We start from the raw sequence: 13,658 nt of genomic DNA, 5'->3' as shown, positions 1-13,658 counted from the left end.
GTCACATATACCTTATTCTGCGTGATTAAGGCGATCCAATATTGCATGCAATAATTGCAATCAATAGACGTTCCAAGATTTATCGCTGATGGAAATGGACAGGCGGTACATATATGCCTTTACCGTGACAGATGTATACGTTCCAACCTATGAATTTCCGTAGGCAACGCACAAGCGTTAATAGGAAATTCAATATTCTCTATCATTCGTTCTGCAAAATTACGTGGTATAAGTAACAGCCAATAATTATACTGAATTTTGCATATGATATATACAAATTTATATATCAGTTATGTATCAGAATCGTATATTCTTAACAGAGAATTAAATTTAAACACAGAGATTTATGAATTTCTATAACTTCTAAAGAATTTCTTAAACAATCGAATTGAAAATATTATAATTTTTTATCTTTGTGAGATATAATATCGATCGATCTTCTGAAGAATTTTAATCATAATTTACTTGAAGAAGACAATTATCTATAACATTTATAACATTAATAATAAAATTAGATTCTACTTCTATAAATTGTGCTCTTTATAAATAAATGATTATACAGAGAGCATTATATGCAATCTTTCCAAAGTTTTAAGTGTCATTCATTACGGTGTCATTTTTTCGAATCATTCCTCTGGGCCAGAGAACACGATGGCTGTTGACTAAGAAATTAAATAATTGAGATTTATCGTTGTACTGCGTCGACAGGATTTCAAGAGGTTCTTTCATCGTGTAATACTTCTTCGAGCCTCTCTCGCTCATTCACGTGGCCGTAAATGTCTTGAAAGACTCTCTTTAACCCTGAGCAATGTGATACCCTTACATTACAAGACATGTACAGCTTCCGCGTTTCTTCTTCGTTTTTGCAATTTCGACGTGTTATCTTGTCTCGTGCTCATTATTAAATTACCTTAAACTCGATGATAATTCGTTAAATAGAAATTAGAGAATATAGAAAAAATTCTTAAATATTTTGTTTATCAATATATGTTTCAGTGATAACAATAAAACTTTTTGTTTTTCTCTGAAATAGATAGATTTACAATTATATTTTATTAATCTGGAACTTCATTTAATTACTCATCATTTCATCTAATATATTATACCTTTTCATGTTAATAGAATAAATCGATCACAATTACGAATTATGATATAACATAATTTAATGATGCAATGATTTATAGACTATCAGTCGTCATTGTGTTATCGTGAAAATACACGATAAAGATGTGAAATTGTCACACGAAGTTTAAGAACAGACCTGTTTCCATTCATTAAACGCGTTTCACGCGATGTCTTCAAAAATTAGACATTCTCGCCTCATCGTCTCCTTGAATTCGTTCGTATTATCTCAACACATGGAGGGCGACGAAAATGAGACGTCGGAATAATTTGCAGTTTTCACGAACGACAGAGCGAAGAGGATAAGTTCGAAAAGTGGTGGTGCTTGCATAAGTTGGTTAAAGTTAAGCTATTCAGAAGGAAAATTTGTTTTTACAACTAGGTGAGAGTTGGTTGTATAATAAGGTTTAAGTTAACTTAAGAGTCAAGTTAGAAAATTGTGCATGAAATTTTTATTTGTATTCCTTCCATTAGAATGAACTTTTAAAAATCGCGTTTTCTTGCGATTTGTAAATTATATTGGGAAATGAAATTTTCGTAATCCAAAAAATGAGATTATTTTATCACACGTATATTTATATTTTATATAAATAAAATATCACAAAAAGAATATTATTAAAATTGTTTCTTAAATGTTTTCTCAATTTTATTTGAAAAAAATTAGTAACATAATTTCGATCGAATCGAATAATATTCTACGTAAAGAAACACATGATTCAAATTTTAGTTAAAAAAAAAAAAATTGAGAATCTTTCTTTTTTAGATTAAATAATGATAAGTTAAGAAAAATCTGTACAACTTTATCTTATTAACTTTGTCTAGAAATAGAAATTACTCGATATCAGTTTCGATCTTCCCTACAATCTAGCAAAAGTTTTGAGACTTTGAAGCTGAATTTCGAAGGAAACAAAGTTTTCTTGTTAGCCTGGAAGTAACTTAACGATGCATCGAAATTCATATTCGATATTTTTATCGATCGACAACTACTTTACTCGGGAAGAAATCCCAAGAATGGATTCAGAGAAAAGAAAAAGAAGGATTAAAAAATATTACGATCAACATTAATATTCTATAGTTTGTCAAATATCAAAATTGGTTCTTCGATCGTCATTAATTGATCTCGTACAAAACCCAACACTTTGTTCTTTTCTATTTCAGTAAAACCATTGGTCGTGCAAATTTTGACGAAGGAGCCTCGAGTTTCCGCTGACAAAAACTACGAAGTCGAGTGCAGGACAAGTGGTTCTAGACCAGAACCAGTAATTACTTGGTGGAAAGGGGACAAGCAGATTAAGAAAATAGCGCAAAACGTAAGCTTTGTCGAGAATAAATTTCCAACAATTTCCGCAAATGCCGATTAAAAGCGTACATTTATTTTATAGAGGATTTATTATGGAAATATTGTTCGCATTGCACGACGAAAATTGGTTCGTTCTTTATTCACGTCGTAATTCTATCGAACGAGTGGATTACAATGCTCGTAGAGAGAGAGAAAAAGGGAGAGAAAGAAAGGGAATGCATTGATATTAAAAACAATGTGTAACATAATTCGCGATAATTAAAAACGTTCCACTGCCCGTAATTGGAATTTTGCAAAATCCAATAGCGCGCGTCGTTCTGTCTTTAATACAATTTCTTGCGACCAATATTCTGATTGGAGCCTTGTTATTTCTCTGATTCAAAATTGTTTATCTCGCTTTTTAAAATCGGCCCACTTTTTTTTTTCAAAGAAATAGCGAGAAATGTATATCTGTCATTTCGATGATTATTTCTTATAATTGAATATATTTTTAAATTGTTCTTATTTCAATAATTTATACATATATAATTTATCATCACAATAATCTCGAAAAATCGTAACAATTTTTGAGACAAAAGATATATATCAATTCCTTCTTTCGTTCCATAATTTTCTAAAAACAATATCATAGAATCGTACCATTTAAAATAAATACGATTTCATATCGCATCTCAACACAAAGTTTCCTTCAATTTACTTTTCTCTTTCGAGCTATATTTATTTTCTCTTAACTCTTTCGTCTCTTATCAATTTTGCACGAAAAATATATTACCTCGTATTCACAGAAATTTCTCCACCGCAACAAAACGTTTCCATTTCGATACATTTATCGATCTCGTTTCGGGAACGAGCCTCGACAGCATCCACAGTTCCGAGTTGGAGGAGAAAAATAAGGAAACGAAAATAAAGTCGCGAGTTTTACGGAATCAGCAAATAGCAAAAATTGCTAATCGAATCGACCACGTTAGCGGTTTCGAGTTTCCAAGTTACGCGTGTGTGCAACTTCAGCTTCGTGACGCGATTCTAAGGAGAATTCGCGAAATCGACGAGTTACTCCAACTCGCAACGATTCATCAGGAAGTTGGAGCAATGAAGTTATTTCGTTTTTTTTCTTTTTTTTTTCCCTCCCAACAACCGGTCTGCTTCTTTTTTGCGTTACGATCTCGACACCTCCACCGGAACTGACGAAGTAGAAGTTCGAATCTATTGGAATACTCCTCCAACCCTCCCTTCTTTTTCCTCAACTCGTTCCACGCCTTCCTCGATAAATTACGGAAGACCTTCCCTCCGTTTTTTTCCCTTTTTATTTGCAACGAGACTTTTCCTCTATCGTAATCGCACGAAAACAGAAAACCGAATCTTTCGTATTTCGCGAAGCAGAAATTTCTCCCTTTTTATACAAGTTTCCGGTCAGCGTTTGAATTTTGCTTCGTTCTTTTGGTGGATACGTACATATATAAGAGAAAGTTTCGCGTGAAAAATTGTGCGAAATGAATGGAGAAACGCGAAGAGCGTTATCTATCGTGTAATAAATGAACTTTTGAAGTTAATAATTTTATTCAATGTAGAAATGTTGCTGAGAAAATTATTGTGGAATGGCAGATGTTATTATCAATATTGAAATTGATCAATAATTAAATTTATCAATATAGTTGTATGATTATCTTAATGAGCTAGATTCGATCCCGTATAAATATCTCTATTCTCGTTTAATTTCCATAATTATTTTAAAATACAACTTATCTTTAATCCTTCTAGAATATTACGGCTTATCTAACGTTCTACTGCATTAATTTGTGCCAGTCATTGCTTATTTAATTTACGACCTTACATTATTTCATGTGCATCGGCTATGCACATTTGCATTCATGTTTAATCACGTATTTTATCTTTGTTATTTTGCATGTAGAATCTATCGTATTTAAAAATACAAAAAAAAAAAAAATTTGCTAGTTTGAAAATTGCGATAAATTATGCCAAACAAATTTTCCTAAACATCAGGAAATTCGTATTTGTTACAAAGATCAAATTCAACATCATCTTAACTAATTACAATGAACAAAGAAAAATCAAATAATTTTATCGACAGATCCGCCAAAAGTTCGTCCAATCATTCAAATCTCTGATTCACGTCGAGATATATCCGCGGAATAGCGTAACATTTCCCGCATGCTTCGATCATCTCGCTAAAGAATAGATAGATAAATTATGTGGATCCATAACTCGATCGAAGCGCCAGCTGGCGCAGACGGGAAACGTTATAAAGCGTGGCGAAACCCATGAAAGATCTGATTTATTTTGCGTCGTCCGCGGAAGAGATGTCCGCAATTTCTGCGCGGATAAGTTTCAGCTTTGGCGCGCATCCTGCCCAACACGCACGATCTCCGCTGCGAAGATATATCGGCGCGGATGTTCGATCATCCCGCGAACCTTTATCGAGAAATTCGATCGTGCCGCGACGATGCGAACCGAGCGAGCTGATGGTGGCTCACGGTTGGAGGAACGAGAGAGAGGAACTGTCAACGCCGTGACAGAATGGGACGAGAGACGGGCGAAATAGACGAAGAATGACGTTGGTCAGTAGCGATGGGATCAAGTTCGGCATTTATGTATATGGATAGAAATTAACGTGGGGGATTGATTTCGTAGAATTCGTATAGTGATATGATTTTTCCCTTAACGATTCTTTAAAAATGATATTCGTATCTAATTATTTATTATTATTGAAAATTATTTATCGATTCTATTTAAAAGTATTTTCCTTGTTTTTTGAAAGAATATCGATGAATAAATAAATAAATAAATAAATACTACTGAAATAATTGTAAGAGTTGGAAGAAATTGAAAAATATATTAGATCGATTCTATCGATTAATCAATGTTTCGATGATAAAAATAAACTTGACGCAACTTTAATTTCACCGAGTTACCATGTTTGCGATACACTTGATCCCATCGCTACCGGTCAGGCAGAGTTAAAAAAAGAAAGAATTGAACAGAGAAGGAGAGAAGAGAGACGAAGCGACATTCATCCTGACGAACCGTTAGCTCCATTCATCGTGCTCGTGATACTCGGTGCGAAATACGCGGCTTTTCTCGATATGTATGCCTGTATGGTGCTATCATTAAAATGACATCGCGGAAACGGAAGGTTACGCGGCGTGCAATAAAAGAAAATAGAAAACTGAAAACCGAGAGACAGTCATCGACCCCGCCATCCCTGCACCGGGGTTACATTTTCTTCACGCGACTGCATCGTAAATTCTGAAAAATCGTTAATCTCTTTTTCAACTTCCCGCCTCCGCTTCGCCCCTTTATTTTCTCATTTCCCTTGCGCTGTGCCGAATGGATTTTCGTATTAAACCGGTGACAAATCGCTCGGATGCTTTCGTTTACGGGGCGCGGCGGACCACGGCTTGCGAAATCTGTTTACCTGTTTCGTCGACGTCAAATCACTGGCGTTAATCTTTGCGGGATTTTGGGGGATCGAGGTAAGTGGTGGATGATGGGGTTAATGGAGGAACGTGCGGGGTGGAAAGTGTTTGTGAAAGAGGATGTGTATACGAGAGTGTCACGACGAGAGAAAGAGTTAGGCAATTGGATGCTCGAATTCTCTGAATTAAGTTAAATCAGGATAATTTTATCCTGTTAATGCTCGTAATTTAATTGTTCGAAATTGTTGATGAAATATAGATCTTATTTTATCTGGTTATGCAGAGTTTAACCTCGTCTTAAAAAAACTAATCTGAATCTGTTGTAGAATTTAGAAATTTTTTAAAAATTTTGTAACAGAAAAGCAAAAATGAATTCTAAAAAATCATAATAGATACTTTTATTTTTATTATAAAAAATAAAAATTTATATCTATGATAATCAGTTTGATAGATATTAATAGATATTAATTTGACTCGCAGCATAAGTATCAATAGCGAAATATTTAAAATTCAGTCGAACATTCATTTCATATTCATCGATTCAATTTTATATTCTCGTACTATTTATATTCCATAAGAATTATTCATCTTTTTCCAACCTTTATTCTTCTAATATAAGTTAAAGTAGACGTATGTTTTTATTGGCAGTACGCGCTGGAAAATAATCAGACTCTTAGTATCCTGAGTTTCGTGCCAAGCATCGACGACGACGGCAAATACTTAACTTGTCGGGCGGAGAATCCTGTTATTCCTGAAAGCGCTTTGGAGGATAGGTGGAGGCTGGACGTGCAGTATCAGCCTGTGGTAACTCTGAAGATGGGCAAGACCTTGAATCCAGATGATATCAAAGAGGGTGACGACGTCTACTTCGAGTGCTCGGTCAGGGCTAATCCGAAAGTGTACAAGCTTGCCTGGTTTAAGGATGTAAGTCTTGACATTATATAGGTTTAAAAGGTTTTGCAAAGATAAGGACTTAGCTCGATCTTAAAAGCATTGAAAATATAATGCTTATGCTTTTTAGTCAGCAATATTTTTTATTTTAAACTCGGTTATGATACAGTTACAAAGTTATCTTTTATAAAAATTTTATTTTATTTTCCTTATGTTTTATGTATTATTTAAAACAATTAATTTAATAAAATAATTTTAAAAGTTGTTCACAATTTTGGATAGGAAATAAACAAATAAATAAAAAGTATAATGAAGATATTAAAATTTTAACAAATATAAAAGACATATTTAATAAATAACTACAATAAATTAAAAAAATAAATGCCTTGTATCCACTGCTACTTTTATAAAGTAATATTGTTGAAGTTAAATAGCATTACTTGTTTCAGGGCAGAGAGCTTAAAAACAATGCCACGGCAGGTATCGTCCTCAGCGATCATTCTCTGGTTCTTCAGCGTATAACTCGATACTCGGCAGGTGATTACACTTGTCTTGTTGCCAACAGCGAAGGGAAGACTGCCAGTAATCCGGTGACTCTTCAAATAATGTGTAAGTATCTTTCATTCTCTCGTTTCTTCTTTTCTCAAATATCAATTCGATTAAAATTTTAAAATCGAATAAAATATAAAGAGAATACAATTATACTTAGTAAATATTATATTATTTCATTTGAAATCAACGAAAGATCTTCTTTATTACTTTCCATAAAATAATTATTCCCGTAAATAAATTAATCGCACAAGTAAGAATGTAGAACAACAAAACGAAACCGATGATCGAAAATCGAATCGAAATATGATGGATTAATACGCTTTATCAGTTCACTTTCCCTTACTTTAAACGAATCATCAATTACCAAACAACTCACTTCCCTAACAATCGATCCGCGATTATCCCGTCGATTCACGACCCGTATCCAACACAATCGGACAATGAAACTTCACTGAAACAACGAGTCAAGTAAAATTCCAGCCAAACAACGGCCCAACACCGTTCTCCTTCCGCGTTAACACAAAAGCGGGCCGACTCGATCTCTCGAGCCCTCGTTAATCACGAGAACAACGGAAGAGGTCGCGAATAGAATTACGGCCACGGGCTTGATATTCTCCCCTCGAAATTCTCTAATTTGCCGCTGCTCTCGATAATTACTTAATCGATGGCAAGTAGATGGGCCGAGTACTGCGGGACCAAGGGAATCGAGAGAGGAGGGGTCGAGGGTGTGAAAAGAAGCGTGAATGGGTGGCGACGAGGAGGAAGGGCGAGGACAGGTTGAGGATAGTTTTCTGTAAAACGCACGGCACCGGTTATTCTATTAGAATGGTGGCGGCGCGGCGTATCTGCATCTTGTAAATGACCTAAGAGGGAAGGAAGGACTGCGATGCATATTCAATGTATGTAAAGCGTAACTGAATATTCATGTGTGGGTGAACGCAGCCTGGCAATGTGCTAAGCCAGGGTGGTGGGGGAGTTAAAGGGAACCGCGGATTCATCCTAATGTTTTAAGCCATCGCCCCGTGTCGTCGTTTCGACTGTTGACATTGATCCTTGGAGTCGAGTCCCTCAAGAATTTCGCGAATCGAGTTAACGAATGTTCCCGAATTCGATTAAGATGTTGATGCAATTTTTGATCCCTTCAGATTCGCAGAAAATAAATGGTAATTCGAATTTAATTTAAATCTACAGTTTAGTTGTGAACACTTGTGATTAAATATATATTGTGAGGTTGAACTTATAAATTCTTTCGTATGCTAAATTAAAAAAAAAGTCAGAAAAGGTATTCTCGTATGATGATAAATTAGATATCATCGAATCTTTGTATACCAACTTTCTCTCGATGCAATTAATTCGTCCAATAATTCGACGAGTAAATTCGGTAACGAGCGACTCGTAGTAATCCTTACGGCGTATCCGTAAGACAATATTATACGCATCTTGATTAAGACGAAAGGGTTGGTAATGCTTACTAATTAGCAACCGTGTGTTCCAGTCGACAAATGCAGCTCCGGTGATACGTGCGCGCTCCCAGTTATCGTCGACTTCTCGTATTAGTAATTAATTCGGCAGTGCATCAAACGCATCAGATTGAAACCAAGCCGTCTGGTGATCCCGCGCTTCCGCCGTAAATCATCCCTCGTGCCATTTGGAATTTCCGTATGCCATGGCCTATTGCAAATACCGATGTCAAGGGAATTTCCTATTAGGCGATCGATCGAAACCGCTCGGTCGGTTCAATGTCGGTGTCGAGCTTCTTCTTCCGTTTCACGCGCCTCACATTTGGATATTAAACGCCCCTCTCGAGCGAGACGTCTTCTCTATTTGCCACCCATATCGATCATAATTTCTTACGCTCGGATGGAGCACGTTGTGGGCGAAGGTTGGGTTAGGTTCTAATTTGTTAAAGGATTGCGGTTGATGTTTTGAAAGGAGGTGGATACGGGTTTAGTTTGCGCAGTTGGGGGAACCGCGTGGGATGATGAATGGGGATAAGCTGGGGGTGTTAATTTTTAAAATTAATATATGTATGAATTATTGGTTTGCCGACGAACTAAAGAATGTTTTTGCTAGGTAGATGATTACATTGTATACGCTGGCTTGAACGTTTGTTTATGTAAATTCTCGCGAAAATTAACATTTTATAATGGAAGTTAGGAAAAATATGTTTACCGTATAAAAGTTTTAAAAATACTTGAAAATTATTTGAAGAATGCTCTCCATTTTAAAAGACTGTTGTTAAATATGAATCTTCAATGTGAATGTCAACAGCTAAAGAAAACTATTTTTTAAAACGTCATTTGTAAGTTTCATTCTTTTAAAAAAATTATATATCTGCTGTATATCGATATGGATCTCGGTTAATTAAAGAGCATACATTTAAGGATTATAATGCAGCTCGTATGTCGAATCCTTGCTACCCAATTAAACGGATCTAAGAGGTAACGATGACCAATTCGCTCGAAAACAATTAATTTTCTGCACGAATACGTGCTCGAGCGATAAGTGATTACCTCAGCAACTGTCGAGTTGCATTCGAATTGGTTAAATTGCAATGGGACGATATCTGCATAGACATTGAAAGGTAGCTTATATCGGTGCGCTGTCCAACTTATCCCTGTATTAGGTCAATTGGATCCGGATGACTGTTTCAGTTTGTTATATTGTACGGCTTCGGATTTGTAATGCACGTTCAATCACGTTAAAATACAATTTCATGTCGTTTCACAGTGTTATCGTGTTTTGACCGTTGAATTTGATACATTATTTCTATTATTCGTTATTCATACAAAACGTAGAAATAATAATAGTATACGTTTAACACTCCGATTCTCAACGAGTTGTAAATAAAATATTGTATTCTATCCCCATTTCAATTTTATCAATTTTATCTGCAAAACTACTTTTAATTTAATAATTTGTATCTATTTTGATCCCTAGAATCAATCTTCCAAATATATAAATTTTGTCATTTACTATGACAAATGAGATATCTTCTCGAATGAGGATCGATTAAGTTTCCAGAGTTAGAGTAATTGTAAAAAAAAAAAAAAAATATAACAAACCAATGCATCATAAATCTATCCTTCGTTTAAAGTGCTCGCTTTTTCCTTCGCTCCATTAATTTCTGATGCCAATTTCATAAGGATCCTTTCCTTTCATTCTTTTAATTAATAATAATAACTAATAACAAGCTTGAATATTGCCAATTTACATCGATTCATCCTACGTATAATTATTATTACACCCTGTATATCGCATCGAACGTGTTAATAAAAAACTGAAGAAAATAAGATCACACAATTGAAATCTTACATGATACGAACAATTTTGTTCACAGACACCCCGGTGTGCAAGGAGGGAAGGGGCGAGGTGGTTGTGGGTGCGCTGAAGCAAGAGACCGTATCGTTGGTTTGTTCCGTGGAAAGTCATCCAGCACCGTTGACTTTTCACTGGACATTCAATAATTCTGGGGAGCTGGTGGAGGTCCCTCATCCCCGTTACTCCCATGTGGCGGCGGTCGGGACGCCGTCTGTCGCAGAGAGCCTGAAGGAGTACCAACAATTCCACGGGCCCAGGTTGAACTATACACCCGCAACGGAAATGGACTACGGCACGGTGGCATGCTGGGCGAGCAACCAGGTTGGCAAGCAACGGACGCCATGCCTCTTTCAGGTGAATCCAATTTCTCTTATTTCCCCATCTGTTGACCTCCAATTTTCAGAATTGTTGACCATGCGTTATGTTCATCGTGCTCGTTATTGTTTGAATTCATATTGGATCTATGTTTAAACGGTGTTTGTACGTTTTCGAAAGTAAGAATGAGGAAGATATAGTAGGATGTTCGTATCGATTGGTTGAGTGGAGCTTGTTTTTTTCGATAGTATTAAATAAAGTGAATTTTAACTATTTATTTCAATCATTTGTTTCTTTTCTTCTTAATTTTTTTTTCAATCTTATTTGAGGAAAAATTATAGTCTGATCAATAGTCTGTATGAATGATTCGTTAGAAAATACTGATGAAATATTTGAAGTAATGATAAATAAGTAATACGTGTCAAAATCTAATATAAAAAATTAGTAAATCGTTCACTAAAATTAAAAGACGTTAATAAAAGAAACTCGTGATATTTTTCATTTCACAAATAATATATTTTTGTTTTTTCTTTCTTTCTTTCTTTCTTTCTTTCTTTCGTCACCTTTCATCTGAATATTGTAAAAAAATTCTTTGACTCTTCTACGAACTTGCACGTTTCGAGCATGAACACGTTTCGACCATTTTCAAAGCGATGTTAGCGCAACCGTGTGTGTACGAGTTACAATATTTTCCAAAAGATCGGAGGAAAATGAAACTTGATACATGGCTCCAGCTTCGCCAACAGAGGAATGCAATTTTTGTATTTAAAGACGAGTAGATATATACATGCCTAGATCTCTTGTAAAATGATAGGAAATAGAAAGATAGAAACTACTATTTTCCTGCTAAATTTTTCATATAAATATTCATATTAATTCATTCGTGTAAGCAAATGTTTGTAGTAATGAGCGACTGTATGATAATACATATCAGTTTCAATGCCTTTAATCAAGCTCTATCAATTAATTAAGTCAACAGAATATCGCTGATTGTTACATTGATCTGTCCAATCTAAGGATAGTTATATCGATCACGTGTTACACTTACGTCTGAACTATGCCTCCATAATAAATTCCATATATTTAAATATTAAAATTTATATAATATTATTTTATAATATTAAAACGATTATTCAAAGCGCTACTTTCAAATAAAAAATAAATATTTAGAAAGAAATATTTTATTCCAATTTTAGGATTAAAACGTTACGCATCGTTTCCATGGAAATAAAATATTATAAAATTTATTCGTATCATTTAGTCTGAACATCTTCAGACATTTAGAATATTTCATCCCATACACGAAAGATTGGACGAAGATCTATGAATCGAAACGTAACGCAAACATTGTCGAACTCGATCAGATTCAAACATCCAGCATACATTATTCAGCAACGAGCGACCATATTTTCCAGGTGATAGCCGCAGGACGTCCGTATGCTCTGCATAACTGCACAACGACGGAAATGTCCGCGCCTTTGGACTCGGAGGAGTTGAACGCGAGATCCGGTACAGGGCTGATAGTTCGTTGTTTGGAGGGTTACGATGGCGGTCTTCCGATCTACAGCTACCAGTTGGAGGTGGTCGCGGACGAGGATGGCGGGCCAATTTTGTTGAACAAAACTGTGCCGGCAAATCCGAACGGACCGACTTTCGAGGTGGCGGGCCTAACGACGGGAAGGAGTTATCGACTTTTTCTATACGCGATTAATGCAAAGGGGAGGAGCGAGCCTGCCATTCTCGAGCCAGTGACCCTGAAGGGTGTCGCCATGTACACGACCGGTGAGTGCATTGACTTTCTAATACGTGGCGGATTTACCGGAACCACTTGACATATGTCAAATTGCTATTGTAATTAGAAACGATTCTTCGCGTTAAACAGCTATTTCCTTCGAGTATTTCACGCTCGAGCTGAGCGTGTGTTACATTTTACATGCATCATCGAGATTTGTGGGATAACTTGTCGAATTTATATAATACAATTCATATAAATTTTTATCGGTAATTTTATTATGTAAATTTTTTTATCACGATAATTTTTTCACGCTTGTCAGCGTAAACTGATATTGTTTATCTCAAAAAAATTAATACATTGGAAAAGATTATTCATAATATACATAGCAGTATAAACATAAAAAATTTAAAATTATGTCGCGACATTAGGTCATTGCAATCACGTTTTCGATTTTTAATATAAAAATCGTGACGAAGAACGAAGAATTTTTATCGTCAAAACCAATGCAGGGAGTAGAGAAAACTATACCGTTGAAGCCGCTTTTTGTTTTATCCCGATATCTCAATCGGTTGCCGAGATATGAAGCTTCAAAGATTACGAATGGGATCGTGGCCCAGTGACCTACATTTTTTCCTGGAAGTGCGTACTAAGCATTTTTCCAGGAATCGCGTCTGTCGCTTGTCTGGAGTTGAGATAGGGCAGTGAGACGAGGTGCGAGCGAGAGGTCCGAGTAAGCGACAAGGACAGAGATAACAAATAGTTAAAAATTAACTTTTTCTTTGCACGACGATATCTCGGGAATCGGAAGTCGTATCGAGATAAATCAAAAAGCGTTTTAAAGGGGAAGGTTCCGCGTTTCCAATGATCTTTGATTCGTTGATTAAAAGTCATTATCTTCGGAGTTATAGCGGTTTAAAATTTTTCTAATTTTAATAGAGTTTCATCGAATTTTAAGATAAATTATACGATAGATGTGTTTATTCCTAGA

General features: G+C 35.5%; 1 protein-coding gene across 4 annotated transcripts in view; it reads left to right on the top strand.

Moving 5' to 3' along the window:
- The window catches only part of LOC100870541 (neural cell adhesion molecule 1), a 314,994-nt gene that overhangs the window by 276,414 nt on the left and 24,922 nt on the right, over positions 1-13,658 (top strand). For all 4 annotated transcript variants that reach the window (XM_086915078.1, XM_086915075.1, XM_086915074.1 and 1 more), the window contains exons 5-9: positions 2,281-2,432; positions 6,505-6,780; positions 7,197-7,356; positions 10,640-10,974; positions 12,351-12,717. In XM_086915078.1, the coding sequence (XP_086771204.1) occupies positions 2,281-2,432; positions 6,505-6,780; positions 7,197-7,356; positions 10,640-10,974; positions 12,351-12,717 (1,290 nt within the window). The remainder of the gene's footprint in view (positions 1-2,280; positions 2,433-6,504; positions 6,781-7,196; positions 7,357-10,639; positions 10,975-12,350; positions 12,718-13,658) is intronic.

The sequence above is a fragment of the Apis florea genome, unplaced genomic scaffold (genome assembly GCF_048593485.1).
Source record: "Apis florea isolate Af1SG1 unplaced genomic scaffold, ASM4859348v1 contig_3766_pilon, whole genome shotgun sequence".
NCBI lineage: Eukaryota > Metazoa > Arthropoda > Insecta > Hymenoptera > Apidae > Apis > Apis florea.
The sequence above is the reverse complement of the archived record's forward strand: the minus strand, read 5'-3'. Positions and strand labels throughout refer to the sequence as shown.